Genomic DNA, 15,446 nt, shown 5'->3' with positions numbered 1-15,446 from the left:
ATGAGCAGTGACGTCATTTTCACATTAAAGAACCACACAATTTGGTTTAAATAATATACCCCAAAATCAGAGAAACAAACAATCCTTGTTTTTCTTGAACAAATGCAACGTTCTGTGTGAAGCAAATGTTTGTCGCCACCTGCCGGAGTCAAAGCAACATCACAGCTGAAGGCGTTTATTTTTGTTTTTTGTAAACGACCATCTTCTAGTACAGCATTTTTAAAAAAGATGACCATGTAAGGCATCTTTTTTTTCTAAAGGGGGGGGGGGGGGTACCATGGGGATAAGGCGTATAGTAAGGCTTTTTTTTTAAACGACTATGTTTATAGTAAGGCGTTTTTTTTAATTGACCATGTAGATAAGGCGTATATACAACCATGTATATAGTAAGATGCTTTTAAACGACCAGGTAGTAAAGCGTTTTAAAAAGAAGAAGAGCATGTATCATAAAGCATCTTTAAATAAAATTGAATTTAAAAAAGGACATATATAGTAATGTATTTTTAAACGACCATGGGCATGAGACATTTTTGTTTAAAAAGACCATAGATTTTTTTAGTTAAACAACCATGTAAGGCTTTTTTTTATGACCATGAGATTAGTCATTTTATTTTCCTGTTATCTGACTCACTTAGAAGGATTCTTGCTCAAGTTAAACAAACTAAAACAAAACAAGTCACTTGAATGAAGCACAATTAATGGTGATTATTTATCGAAGTAATTGTAGTAAGTGCAATTTTAAATGACGTACTATGTATACTACAAATGGCACCCGGTCGCCATCCAAATAAGAGCTTAGATTTCAAACTCAATCAATCTAAATGCAACATGTTTGTGTTCAAACATTACTTTTGGTGAGAAAAATACCCAAAATATTTTGCCACTAACGTCAGCGAGCTCAACAAAGACAAAATTCACTGCATGTTTTTTCGTACACAAAAGTACAATCATTGAATTTGAGCACAAAAATACATTTTGTTCATACACAAAGAGACAAATGGTCCGAGTGTGCAAATATTGACACTTTATTTGTGATGAGCAGCAATGGCGGCGGTGATGTCACATGACCACGTACGCGCCCTTTTTTGGCAGGCGTTGAAGATAAACAGGAAGTGTGAAACACAGGAAGTGAATGCACGCCGCCTGCACCAGAAGGCAAACGACGGCACCCAGAAGGTGTGAAAGGTCGTTTGTTTGTTTGTTTGTTTGTTTTGGAGCTTTTGGCTTGCTTCTCGTTGCCGTGACGACGCGCTACAGAAAGGCACAACCGGGCCACTGGGGGTCACGCTTGCCTTTGTTTAAAAGTCACAGCCCAACAAATCATCCGAGCACATCAGACAGCGAATCACTTGCACCGGAACCCGACCCCAAAACCAAAAAAATAAAACAGTGTACTATCACAAAAGCTCCAAAACAATGTCATCGTAGGTCGTCTACCGATGACGTCATGCTACAGGATTGGCTGGAGATCATCCGTTTACAATTGTTCAATAAAGTTATTTGAGGAAAAAAATCCGTCTGACGTCAAAACATTGGTAAGAAAATATTAAATATGTCATTTAAATAACAAAAGGTATGGACTAAAATTGTAAAAACATAAATAAACCAAAGAATATAAAAGCAGGATACTTTAGGATTTAAGAAGAAAAAAAATAGATGGAAACGCCGTCGAGTTTGCCGATGACGTCATTACAGCAGCGCTAACGAAATGCGCGATTCAGAAGTGTTCACAATTTACAAATCACAATACAGCACAAAAACAGTCTTAATAATAATAGGAAGTCATTAATAATCTAAACTAACAATATTTGTCATCTATTTGATTATTTATTCAATATATCTCGCTTTTATATTCTTTGGTTTATTTACGTTTTTACAATTTCAGTCCGTACATTTTGTTATTTAAATGACATCTTTCATCTTTTCTTTACAATGTCTGACGTCGACTGGATCATTTGCAGCCAATCCTGTAGCGTGACGTGTTCGTTAGGCGACCCCGATAGCATCTGGCAGCTCCATCACATCTGGTACCGACAGCGGTTCTGAATGTTTGGCAGCACACGACTGCACCAGAACCAGATCCAATCCAATCACAACTAACCCAACCGGATTCCCCAAAAAATCTAGCCAATTGCGCCCAAAATGGAGACAAAGGCATCCGGACCAACACGATTACAGCCGATTTGAAGCCAATTGCACTGAACGCTGGCATCATCCCATCAGAACCGACCCAATCACACCCGAGTTGGACCTAACGGCACCAGAAACGGAAACAATCGCAATGAAGTGAGCCAGTCGCATCAGAATTGGACCCAAATGCACAATCAAACCAGAATTCCCGGCAAATGCAGCCCAAACGGACAGAATCAGCTCAGAAGTGAAGCGTCTACGTAAAGCTCCAAAACAAGCGAGAACATGAAAGTCGCCGGCTCGCTGGCGTTTGGAGGGGGCGGTTCTCCAGAATAAATGAGACCAGCGTGATCACAAGCAGCACGTGTCCATAAATAGGAAGGAGCGGCGTGTAGAAAAGGGGCGAGTAGAAAAAAAGCAAGCGTCGGTCAGATGGCAAAGTCGTCGGAGGCGGGGCTGAAGGCGGAGCTCCGGAGGGCGTCCAGGCAGTGGACCAGAAGCAGCGTCCCGCTCAGGTGCTTCCAGCGTTTGGTGATGGGACTCTTCATCCGGTCCAGGCCCACGTGGAGATCCTGGATCACGTCCCGGTAGCTGTCGCCCATCTGCGCCGCCCACGTGACCAGGAAGTCGTACGCCGGCTTCCACATGGCCTGAAGCGCAACAGCGCCATCGGAGGCATCAGGACACAACACGCACACGCACACAAAACAGATTTTCCAGACTTGAACATGCGACTTTTTCATGCACTCCAAACCCTGCGGCTAAATGACTGCTTTGCTTGTTTTTCTTTGCTAACGCCGATCAAGGAGAAAAGAAGATGACGTCGAAGAAGACGAGTTTTCATTGCGCTCAAAAGCAAAACGCAGCACGACATTCAAAAACGCTAAATTGTCTTTATTTTTCACATTTTTTCCCCCCCTGAACTTGATGCCGTGTTACTAGCACTGGAAACAAGGTATGCAAAAAAAAAAAAAAATATATATATATATATAGGGGTGTCAGGCAATTAACATTTTTAATTGTAATTAATTGCATGCAATAGTTAACTCACGATTAATCACAAATTTGATATCTGTTCTAAATGTACAATAAAATATTTTCTTCAAACTTTTCCTACTTTTGTTAACATAAAAGAAGAAAAATGTTTATAGAAATGTGGCTGCATCTTTTAGTCATTAATAGTCATTTCAGAATCATTCCTAAAATTGAGTTAAGATTAAAAAGATGTACTGTACTGTAAAAAATGAATGTGATATTGATTTGTGTTGGGGTCACTTCTCTGCCACTAGATGGCATCATTGCATTTGTAAAACGGTGATAGCTCAATGCATTTTTCATTCGATTTTATGATTTTGAGCTAATCTAATCTTTAACATGAAATAACTTGGGAAATGAAATTATAAAATATAACTTGACCTCAGTCTCCACAAATATAGGCATTATTATGAAATTCATTATTGCAACATTTTGATGTGGCGAGTCTGCTGCGATGCAACTGGAATTCCGCCAATACAGGCTTTTCCAAGTACGGCGTTAAAAAAAATTGTGGCCTTTAAAGGAATTTTTAATTAACATTTGACAAACCTATATATATATATATATATAGGTATGTTGAAATGAAGATGAAGAGCGCGCGTGTCACCTCGCCATCCACGACGCCGTTCTTGTCGCGGTGCGGCGCCTCGTAGGCGTCCATCTGCTGGCGGGAAACCTTGGCCAGGCGCTCGGCCAACTCCCGCCAGCGTCCCGCCACCTCTACCGCCGTGGTCAGAAGCACAAAATCCATCACCAGACGGGCTACAAGGCCCTGGCAGTCCAGCTTCAGCAGGGCCTGCAACAGGAAGTTGACGTGTCAGAGGCAGGAAGTCGACACTTGAGGACCACAACAGCAAATTGGTGCGGTTCATATTGACATCAAAGAAAATCAAGTGTTTCTCTCAAAGGCTTGTATGTCTGTCTTAGTGAACCCGCTTGGTGGTGTCCCTCAGGGATCAGCCTTGGGTACGTTTCTTTTTTCATTGCCCTTTTTCAGATGGTTCCGTTCTGGATTTGCACCTCAAATCTTTTCTCTTCACTAGAGATAGACCGATATGTTTTTCGTCAGGGCCGATGCCGATTATTAGTCATCAAGGAGGCCGATAACCGATATCTGAAGCCGATATTCATTTTTAGTTTAAAAAAAAGGGGGGCGAGGGGGATGTTGGCGTCCAATTGTTACAAATAGCAATGCCAATCTTGACTTTGCTGTAATGTCTTTAAGCATGAATGTTTATTTCAAGGGATTCTTGACTCATTGAGTGATGAGCCAACGAACGATGGACGTGTCTGGAAGATGAAAGCCATCCGTCTCCGCCGGCGCACTTGCCAGCAAGCCGAGATCTCTTTGGCCAACTTGATGTCATCCGCCCAAGCCGCTCTGCTCTGCTTGCACTTTCTCATGACTGGACTTTGGACGCCAGAAAAAAAACAAAAAAAACGTTTCTGCTTCCATCGTGAGCCCTAAATGTCGTATTTGGAGAGAAAATGCAACGGTGGAGCGCCGAAACGTCCTGGAGGTGTCCCAATACTTTTGATTTGAACCAAGGGCGGCCTCGAAACGAGCTCGGTCCCCCTCGTATGATTCCTTCCTTCATCTCCGCTTGATTCTTCTCATCATCGTGGTTATTTTCCCATCTGAGACATTGCGCGACATTGCGACCTCATTCCTACGTGTCTCGTTATTGCTGTGTGAACTCTGACCCTTGCGTCTGATGGACTGCACTGACCGGCGCGTTCCAAATCATGCTGTTTTTTTTTGCTACCTGGTCTGCTTGACAGGCTAAGAAATGCTTCTAAAAGGAGCAAACGCAGGAACAAAGACGGAAAATTGAGAGCAAAATGAGAGCGAGTGGTCTCAGCGTCTTACGGGATCCACGCGGGGAAGCTTCCGCAAGGAATTCTTGGACACGGCAAGAATTCCTCTGCAACGCTTTTGTTTTGTGTTCTGACTTCCAATTGGTCCTCAATGACGTCATCAGCACCAGAGGCGGACACCTGCACCGCCATTTGCTCGCCACTTCCAGCCTGAGTGACGCGTCATGAATGAATGCTTGAACATGATAATGGTAGATGATAATGATAGAAATATGGAATTATTATACGTGGCCTGTAAAAGATGAAAGCGAGTCCGTTCATTGACGGATAGCAATAGCGCTGACTTCCCCGCAACAACTCTTGGGTCGTCCCCAGTACCGATGCCACCGCCCGAGGCGAGTGACCAAGACTATTTGAGTTCACTAAAACGAACGAAAAAACTCCAAAAACTATTTTGTTAACGAAACAGAATGTAAACAAAAAACAAAAGTAACTGAAAGTACGTTTTATGTTTACAAAACTAACTATAATTAGAGTGGAAATGTCCTTCGTGAGCCTTTGGGGATGATTTGAAATGTGATTAGAAGTCGATTTCTTTGGATATGAAGCGGATTAAGGACCTTTGGAAGTGTGTCACCCACAAGTGACATCATCTAGCAGCAGCCAATAGAAAAGCACTTTGACATCGTTACGCTGGCCTGGGATCGAACCCACGCTCTGAGGATCAGGAGACGGCGACACGACCACTGAGCCAAAACAACAACAACAACAATCATCATCGTCATCGAAATTGTCGCCAGTGCTCTAGAAAATGGGAAAGTTTCTCCCTACTGGAAATGAGGGTGTGGTCAATTTAGCACCCAAGCTAGCGCTAGTCCCCCAACATCCGCCCCAACACTCATGGAAATGTACTCTGACAGTGTTAAAATGCTAACACTGCTTACTGCATATTTGCTCCAACAGCGGGACGGTAACACTGACGCATTTGCTGTGAACTTTCCCAGACGGCGACGGACGGACGGACGGACGGACGGACGGACGGACGGACTGACCGTGAGCAGTTCCTTCTGGAAGGACTTTGGCTCTTTGCTGTCGGCGTTGTTGCAGTCTTCTTTCAGCCTCTCCAGAACGCAGGCCACCCGCTCGGGCTCACTGTCCAGCTGGGCCCGGCAGAAGTGCGTGACGGGCAGGTCGCGGTAGCCGAGGGCGTCGGCGAAGGCTCGCCAGTTGCCCACGTTCTCCATCAGGATGGTGCGGACCGAAGCGTAGATGTACGTGAGGAACTTGCAGGGCCTTAGAACCTGCTCCAGTAGCAAGGACGTGGTGAGCTCCGGCCCGCTGAAGTAAATGGGCTTGACTTTTCCCACCACCAGCACGTTTTTGGTGTGGACCAGTCCCACCCGGCCCTGGTAGTACCCTATGTACCACTCTTTGGTCCACAGCTGGCCCTTCAGCTTGACCTTCTCCTCACTCAGAAGTGCCACAAAGTCTCCTTTCTTGTACTCCAACAGGTAGCTGTTCTTCGTCTGCCGGATGACCGTCTTGATCAGTTTTCCAAACTTGAGGTTGGCGATGCGCCGCTCGTGGAACACCGGGTACTTGGTGGCCACGGCGAGCGGCGACAGTACGATCTTACCCACTTCCTTCTTCTTCAGGAAGCGGCGCTGCATGGACGTCTTGGGACCCGTCTTGGGCGGCGGCGTGGGCGTCTGAACGCAAAACTGGGCCAGGATAACATCCTGGTCGTCTTTGACCTGGATCCTCAGGGTGAAGTCGGAAACATCCAGACCGTTGCGAGAACTTATCAGGTAGACCAGCCGGCTCACTTTGCCCAGTTTGATCTGGAAACCCCGAACCACTTTAGCCTGCTCGCTGGCCTTCACCTCATAGTTGGCCATGTTGGAGTACATGCCCACACGGAGGTCCTGGGGTCTGGACAGGACAAACTGGTGTTTGCCCCACAGCTGTAGCGCTACTGGCGGTGACGACTGCGCCTGCTTACCCACTTCGCTCACCAACAACGACTTGGGGGCACAATGGTGACCAAAGATGGCTACCACCGTTTTGAACGAGGGGTGAATGTGTTTGGGTCCGTACACCCCGAGCGTAATCTGTTTGAGCACGTGATCCCACACAGTGGAGTCTGACGACGTGGACTGGGACTGCACCACCACGCAAACGTACATGCACGGTTCCAGGTTGTCCAGGGACACCTGAACCGTGTCGCCGGACAGGGAAGTCTGCGAGATGGGGGTGTACGGCCCCTCTTTACAGTCGCTTCTGACGCACAGGACCCGCGTGGTCTCCCGGTTTTCCGCTTTGACCACTGCAGATACTTTCATCTCCAGTTTAATGCCGGTTTTGGTCTCCATGTTGCTGAGCTTGAGCTCCACTACCGGGCCAGAGGTGGTGCACCGGTCGCTGTTCAGCTCCAGAGGCGGGTCTAAGAGTGCTTTGAGGGAGATCTGCTGGGTGTCCCCCTCCACAACGTGTCCCTCAGGGATGTGGACGCTGATGTCGGTGTCCGGGAGCTGGACGGCGCCTCCTGAGCTGTCCAGCCGGCAGACGATGTTGGTCTCCACCGGTTGCGTCTGGCCCCAGCCTGGGTTTTGGCCCAGAGAGTCCAAGTCGTGGCAGGATCTGGCCAGCTTGCGGTGGGTAAGCCACGCAGTCCGGAAAGCCTCCCTGCTCTGGAACTGCTCTGGCGCCGGGGCTTTAAGGTTGCTGAAGAAACCGCTGGACATTGGAGGGTTGTCCGACTGAGCCTGCAGGATGGACATGTCGGACAGACTGTAGGACCGCTTGCTTCGGAAAAAGGGGTTGTCCCTTCGAAGACCGGTCCCCGTCGTGTGACTTAAAGGGTTAAAAACACTCTCGCCAAAACCGTTAAAGTCCACGGAGCTGATGACAGATTCCGACATGGATGGAGTGTCAAAGAGAAGAAGATCGGCTGACTTCTCGTTGCTGTTCTGGTCCAGTGGGCCCTGAGGACCTCCGTGAAGGAACGGGTTGGTTGAGGTATGTGTGGTTGTGAAAGGATTTCCATTGTGGAAAGCGGTGGGTTTCAGAATGACTCCAGCCCACTCCCCGAGAAGGTCCACTTCCGAAGCCGTCTCCTCCCTGCTGTCCCCCGTGGTGTCAATCATGCCACTGTCGCTGAAGGACGAGTCTCTGAAGCCGACGGGCTGGACGTAGGCGGCCGGAATGTAGCCCATCTCGGTGTTGTTGTGGGCGTACCACCACTCGCCGCCCGATGTGTCCAGAACGTAGAGTCGGTCGCCTTTGGAGAACTTGAGCGTGGTGAAGCTGGATGGGCAGTAGTCCTTGATGGCCACGACCTCTCGGGCTGTGCCCAAGGAGGCGGTGGCGTCCAAGCGTAAGGCACTGGGAGAAGGCACTGGAAACACAAGATCAGCATCATGTCAGCTTGGACAAAATACTGCTAGGCTAGCAACCTCATCTTTATCCTGACCTTAATTGACCTCAACATTGTAGCTCATGACTGTAAGCCTACAACAGGGTTCACCAATTGTGGTCCTCAATGTCCGGAGTTCTGCAAGTTTGAGATGTTTCCGCCTACCAACAAGATCAGGATCATTTTCAGCCATGCTGATGAGCCGATTATATGAATCAGGTGTGCTAGTGGGAGGAAGCCTGCAGGACTCTGGATCTCGAGGACCGGAATTGGTGAACCTTGTCCTACACCAAAGCCCTAACCTTCAAGACCCAAACCTAAACCTTAGGCAAGGCCTTCACCCTGACCTGCCTCGTGTGGATGGAGCCAAATTCCTAACCCTGTCCTTTCCCTACCCCTGATTACGTTAAGCGGGTATGCTAGGCGCTACGAGCTAGCATGGTCGCAAGCTCACCTTTGACATCGATGAGGCTGGACTCGGACACGCTCTCACTAAGGTCAATCAGCGTCCCTTCGGACCTGCAGCGAGGCAGTGAAGCGTTGCTATTGGCCGTGGCTCTGATCCGATGGGCGGCCATGACTGCAGCGGGTTCTCTGGTGGCAGAGTGCAACGTCAGCAGCGTCGTCCTCCCGTCATCGCTGAAAGGCACCGCAGACATTTCATGAAATCACTTACGACGCGCATTATTCATTGATCGGCGCTTTTTGATGGCGTCTCTTACTGAGGCCATCTTGAAAGGGTTTCATTTTGACAGCCTGCCCATCGTCGAGCCTTTCACTTAGCAAAGACCACGTTTGGACCTCCCCTTGCCTATTCCAAAGCAGTGGTACGGAACCCTGGTCCTCAAGACCCCCCGTCCTGCCTGTTTCTCACGTCTCCCTCCATCAACACCTGATTGATGAACAAGATCGTTATCAGGCTTCTACAGAGCTTGCTGATTAGCTGATCATTTGAATCAGCTGTGTTGGAGGAGAGAGACGTGGAAAACAGGCCGGACAGTGGCTGTCGAGGACCAGGGTTCCCTACCCCTGATCTAAAGTCTGCAGCTAGGCTAGTTTAAAAAAAAATGCTATTTACTTTTAAAATCTTAGAAGGCTTAACACCTTCCCACCTGAAATCTACGCTCGCAACTTGCTGGTCTTGATGACTCCGAGAGCTCCAAAAAAAAAAGAGGTCCGCAGGTTTTACAGCATTCGGCATTCAGCCGCCAATCCTGTAGAGCAGCTACCGGACTGAAGACGTATTTTCACGCTCTTGCATGGACTTCAACCACATCTCGTCTGTAAATTGCCAGCCATGGATTCTTCCGGGGTCAGTTCTGAGGTGGACCACTTCTGTGGGGGATTTGGCAGCAATGCTGAGCTAGAACCGCTTTCTGCCTGTACCTCATTAAAAGGTCTCTTGGCTCACCTTGTCCACAGTCATATGTGATAAGCCGATTCCTCCATCTGTCCTCCCTTCTCCAGGATTTCTTTTACTTGGACGGACGTCGCCGATCTTTGTCCGTTTGGAAACTCTTTGGCGGTGACGGGATATACAAATAAAGTTGACTTGATACGAAAAGTTCCGGCCCTTTGAGGAAGGGGAAATCCCGGCCGTCAGGGTTCAAATATTCGGGAGCGAAGACGCCCTTAATGTCGACCACATGTTACAATCTGACAACAAAAGAACCTCGGGGAGAACCTCGACTTCTTGTGCAGGATTTGCATTTTCGTTTTCGATCCCCCGTCTCCCCTCTTGTGCGCCGTCCTGGGTGGTCCCGCAGATAGTGGCCCACCCAGGACCGCTTGGTGAGATCGCACGAAGGAGACGTTACTGTTCCGTTTATTGGGCCAGTACCAGCGAAGGACACGCACGCACGCACGCACACTGCGGGAATCCCGCTTTGATGTTTACATCTGAGCCTCAGCCGCGGTTACCATGGCGACGGCATGCCTTCCATCGGAAAAGGGGCTTTATGACAGCTACGCCAACGCCGCTAATGCACCAAATGTGTTTTGTCAACGCGTTTGCGGTTCAGCATCGCAACGGGAGCAGTTAAGCCGACGTTCTGTGTTGACGTCGCAGCACAGACGCGCTCATGAACGTGAAATGATCAACGTTGGATGATAAATGATCACGTCTGCTGCTGCTGCTGCTGCTGCTGCTGCTGCGTCCCACTGACCCACATTTGGCCACTCGCACTTTCGTGAGCTGACAATCGGCAAAAATTCCTTTTTTGTATCTGTATGGCTTGTTTGTAGTCGCAAGAGGTCGCATCCCTTCTATGAGAGCTCGTGTGTGTCTGAACATCTCACACATTTTTTGCAGTCATGCTCAAAACATGTACAAATAGACAATCTTGGGGTTATTTTCCCATCGCTGCACCCCGTCTTTCACCCCGCAGCGCTAAAAGTGCCACAGCCCACAATAACAGAAACGTCCGACGGTGCGGGGGGTGCAGATTAGGACTTGGGTCCCGTCCACGTTGGGCCTCTTGCCGGGAAGCAGGAAGTGAGCGGCTGAGGAGGAAATGCCTTTGTGATGACAGTCTGAGACCACTGCAAGGTAGCGACTCCCTCAGTGTGCGTCTGCGGGTGCGAGGCGAGGCGCTCTTATCTTGTGTTAGCATGTAGACCAACTGTAAACAAAGCATTTTTCAACCACCTGCAGGCAGTCGAACCTCAGCCAGCAGGCTAGTTAGCGACCCTTAAATCTGTTCCATTCCTAAGAAATCATCTGCTGCGGGGTCAAACTACAGCCACAGAGAGAGAGAGACGGAGAGAGACGGAGAGAGACGGAGAGAGATGGAGAAAGACGGAGAGAGACGGAGAGAGACGGAGAGAGAGAGTGTGCTTGCATCAGGACAGGAGGAATGCGAGGAATGTCGGTCCGCGGAATGACATCATGAATTATTCAGGAGGAGCCCGAAGCGGCGGCGGCCATGACGACCGCGACCACCACAAGCGAAGGAAAACGACGCTCTTTGTCACCGCTGTCCAGCTTCTTCATGACATCACCACTTTCACACACACACACTCATTGTGTGTGAAATGAATCTTCCTCACTCACTGTTAACGAAAGCCCAACCGATAAGGATTTTTTTTTTTTGGCTGATGTCTGCCGATTCCGATATTTGTCTGAAAAATATGCAGATAACCGATGATCCTACAGTATTTAAATACTGTAAAATAGCATTCAAGACACTCATTTTTAGGGGAGGGCGATTTGGCAGCAGGTGAACAAACAAACATTTGCATGGAAGGTAGTCACATGCTCGCCAGCTGATACCAGGCCGTGATGTGACCGAGAGGGGGGGGGTTGCCATGGGGGTCCGCCGATGAGGCTTATCTAAGATCACATGTGTTGCTGGAAACAATGAAGCTCATTCAAGAAGCAACCCGAGATCAGCACAACTTTCCCCAAACGTCCACACCGGCGGCGCGCTCCATAAAAACGCTACCTTTCGCCTCTTTCTGCTACCACGTTTGACAAACTCTTGATTTCACTTTAATACTTCATTGATTGGTTTGAATGTCATCAATGTGTCCATATACGTGTTGAGAGCGGGAAGCTGTCCAGTCTCCTCTGGTGTTGCCTTCACAGACATTCGGAAATGACAGATTCCAAAGTAGTCATTCTTCTGCTGCTGTTACCTTTCGGAAATCACACTTAATGATCTGCCTATCAGTCTTTTTATTGCTTTCTCCAGCTACCGTAACTCTTCGGAAAACATACATACTGTAAATACAGTTACTTGTATGGCTATCCTACACTGATGCTGCTTTCAGGAACAGTCTGAAATCACAGTACCGTCTTTTAACATCTCAGTGACTACAGCTCAAACTTGTATCTTACTTTGACGTTGCCTTCAGGGACAGTCTGAAATCAGTTTTCAACCAACAACATCGCACTGACTGTAAAATTCAATCTTACCCTGGTGCTTCCTTCACGTACACCCTGAAAAAAAAAAATCGATCGATCTATGTTTTGGTTAGCTATCTGTTGTCTGTCCTACTTTGGCGTTGCATTTGAGGACAGTCCATAATCACAGATTTCTTCTTAACAGAATTGCAGTCAAATTCCTAGAAATTCTAGTGTTGCTTTTAGGGTCAGTCTGACATCACAACAACGTGCATGTCGCAATTCTCCTCAGATGCCGCCTGTAGTCGGAAATCACAATTGGCCCTCGTGACACAAATGCTACGTAAGTCGTAAAAAGCTTCTTCTTTTTTCACCTTATTGTGAGAATTACAAACCCTTGCGAGTGGATAGTTGCTGTTACCGTGGCGATGCTCTTTGACTGGCCTGTCAATCAAGGTTATTACTCGGCCATTGCTTGACTTGAATTCCTCACACTTCTTTTTCCTCCTCGCTGCGTTCATGGGAACGAGGAAGCCGGAAGTTTCCCAGCGTAGATGAGGAATGATGCAACGAAATTTCACTCCTTTTTTGTTTTGTATCGTTTTACAAATCGGTCTGCTTTTCCCACTAAAAAGCATTGAGGACGCATCCTGCAAAATCAATTCCATTTAGTCAATAAAAATCGATTCATAATGATGTGTAGTTATTCATTACTTATCACAATAAAAATGGGAGCCATTTGCCTCCCTGCTTAACACTCAGCATTACGGGTTGGAATTGGGGGTTTGGATCCCCAAATGATACCTGAGCGCGGCCCCTGCTGCTGCTCACCGCTCCCTCGGCGGATGGCTCAAATGCGGAGAATACATTTTGCCCCACTTAGGTGGTTGTGACAATCAGTGGTACTTTAACTTTAACATGTAAAATGTTGTTATTTGATTCAAACAACCTGGCGTCTCAAGAAAAATGGTCTTTTTTTGTTTAGAAATGAGTGAAATAAATAAGTATTGATTTACAAGTCACCCTGAAAAGTAAAAACTACTTAACTAATAAGACAATTACAAGTAATTTGTTGATGTTGAAACATGTTTGTAAGTTGTGTGTACAACCCCAAAGCTAGCTTGTGGCAAGCCTTTTTTGTTTGTTTGTTTGTTTGTTTGTTTGTTTCTCCATCCATCGCATTTTTAGTTACACTTCCGAACGGAGCATTCAATGTTATTCTCCACACTGCCCCCTGTCGGCCTGGCATATACAATACACGACACGTTCGAGCCACAAAGCATCTGGAAGCGACAACACGTCACGTTCGGTGTGAGAAAACATCGATCTCCAATCAAGCTAATCACCGATCGAACAAGGCCGGACGAGCCCCAAGAAGCCTGCGGAGCATCCGCGTTCCTAATCTCCATGGCAACCGAGATCTTAACCTTCCCACACCGTTACGTGTTGGACGAGGACTCGCCGACGCCGCTTCGGAACCGGCTCGGTTCGGTAACCACGACTCGCCCGCGACAAGTAAAAGGGCATCAAAACACGTCCACGTTGACGAAAAGTCCGTTTTGGGAAGTCGTCAAGCTTCCCCACTTCGCTCCTCGGCTCGCAAACTTTCCATGAATCCGCTAAATGCGCCGCCATGACGACGAGAGAAGAAGAAGAAGCAGAAGAAAAAGATGATGATGAAGAAGAAGAAGAAAAGATGGCAGCTCACCGGCTAGCACGTCGCGTCTCGTTCCGCGAGCGAAGCCAAGCCGAGCCGCTGCTGCTGTTGCCGCCGCCGCCGCCGCTGTGGAGCTTCGCCTGTCGGCCTGCTTCTGCGGGAGACTCCGCCAACGAGCGAGGGAGAGGAGGGGGGGGGGGCGGTGGGGGGATTCGGAGGGGAGGGAAAAGAAGGAGGGAGGGAGGGAGGGAGGTAGTAAGTGGCCCACCGGCCATCCCGGCTGATGTCACCCGGCCAGGGAGGAGCTCAGGCGGCTCGAGGAGGAGGAGGAGGAGGAGGGGGGGGGGGGTTGGGAGGAGGAGGCTCCCCGCTAGACGTCATCGGCGCCACCATCACAATCCAAGATAAAGATGAACAAAAACACATTATTTTGCATTGTTGTGGGCGAAAAAGAAACACAGAAGCATGTAAAAAATAAATAAAAGGATTCCATTCATAGCTCTTGTGTTCTTAGCCAATTAGTACCTGCTATTAGCACACACAAAAAAACGAGTTATTTCAGATGTCCATTTCATTTTAGAATTTAAATGGAGTTGAAAAGTTATTTAAGAAACTCCTCAAGCATCATCTGTCACAATCCTGTGCTAAATGCGCGTGCGTCGCCAATCAAAGAAGATTCAGTTGAGATCTCCAAATATGCAGCGTCTGATTTGAAATTGGATTCATTCCATTTGCTTCACTTCAGTAGGATGAACATTCATTTATTTCAACAGGGTGTATATATATATATATATATATATATATGTGATGTTTGTGGATGCGCAGGCGTCAACAAAGCGTTGCCAGGGCAACAGGAGGAAGCTTCTCCATTCATCAAGCTTGTTGTTGTTTTCCAGCCACGCGTCGCTTCCAGCTGCTCCCTCCGCCGGCGCAAAGAAAGGCAGGAAGCGTCCGAACAAAGGCGGGAACGACAAGCTGAGAAGAGACGCCCGCCGCCGACTGACTTCCTGTTGCTGGCCGGAAGGCCAATTCGAGCGCCATGAAATCTTTTGCTGCATTCTCTTCATTTGCTTCTGCTTTTCGTGGTGTCGCGTTGTTTAGTTTTTTTTTTTTTTTGCTTTGACTTGCGAGCGGAAATTGGATTTACAACTGCCGTGTGGTGGTGGTGAATTGAACTGAAAATATGCAATTAACAATGACGTCACTGATGAATTCATCTGTCATTTGTTGTTTTTTCCCATTACTAGATGAATCGCAGAAAACATTCTATCCTTCACATAAAAACACGTCTCATGTTTGGCAATTCAGAAACAAATTACTCAACAGAAAATTAATCTCTCATAATGGAAGACTAGAGAAATGCGAAAAGGTTGAATGTTTGATGTCACATCTGAGTTTCTATCTTGCAAATCTGCAAGTTTATTTCTCGTTACTGAATGATTGGAGAACCACAAACAAGAAAATGTGCTCATCAAACATGATCTGATTGGTGAAGAAGAAGTCGGGAGGCGGAGTCTTCGGTCACTCAGTGATTGACTCTTGGTGGC

General features: G+C 47.6%; 1 protein-coding gene across 4 annotated transcripts; it reads right to left on the bottom strand.

The window, feature by feature from the left end:
• Nucleotides 1-1,001: 1,001 nt before the first annotated feature.
• Nucleotides 1,002-14,088, bottom strand: LOC144060718 (SH3 domain-binding protein 4). 4 transcript variants are annotated; one of them, XM_077580501.1, is made up of 6 exons: nt 9,810-11,635; nt 9,511-9,733; nt 8,853-9,037; nt 6,036-8,380; nt 3,773-3,961; nt 1,002-2,780 (listed from the first exon to the last, which is right to left on the bottom strand). In XM_077580501.1, exons 2-6 carry the CDS (start codon nt 9,597-9,599, stop codon nt 2,559-2,561), a joined length of 3,030 nt encoding a protein of 1,009 aa, XP_077436627.1. In that variant the 5' UTR covers nt 9,600-9,733; nt 9,810-11,635; the 3' UTR covers nt 1,002-2,558. The 4 variants fall into 4 exon arrangements, with proteins under 4 accessions (XP_077436627.1, XP_077436628.1, XP_077436631.1 ...); XM_077580502.1 differs by lacking the exons at nt 9,511-9,733; nt 9,810-11,635 and adding an exon at nt 13,951-14,088; XM_077580505.1 differs by lacking the exons at nt 9,511-9,733; nt 9,810-11,635 and adding an exon at nt 13,951-14,085 and having other exon boundaries at nt 8,853-8,992.
• Between the last annotated feature and the right edge of the window lie 1,358 nt (nt 14,089-15,446).

The sequence above is a fragment of the Vanacampus margaritifer genome, chromosome 11 (assembly GCF_051991255.1).
Source record: "Vanacampus margaritifer isolate UIUO_Vmar chromosome 11, RoL_Vmar_1.0, whole genome shotgun sequence".
Taxonomy (NCBI): domain Eukaryota; kingdom Metazoa; phylum Chordata; class Actinopteri; order Syngnathiformes; family Syngnathidae; genus Vanacampus; species Vanacampus margaritifer.
Note: the sequence above shows the minus strand (reverse complement) of the source record. Positions and strands in the feature narration are given on the sequence as shown.

Excerpts from the sequence above, each read along its gene's own strand:
- LOC144060718 (XM_077580501.1), bottom strand. The coding sequence starts at position 9,599 with ATGCCGAATGCTGTAAAACCTGCGGACCTCTTTTTTTTTTGGAGCTCT. Across the intron at positions 9,038-9,510 it reads GTTGCGAGCGTAGATTTCAG|CGATGACGGGAGGACGACGC; the intron begins GTGGGAAGGTGT and ends GGTGCCTTTCAG. Across the intron at positions 3,962-6,035 it reads TCCAGAAGGAACTGCTCACG|GCCCTGCTGAAGCTGGACTG; the intron begins GTCAGTCCGTCC and ends TTCCTGTTGCAG.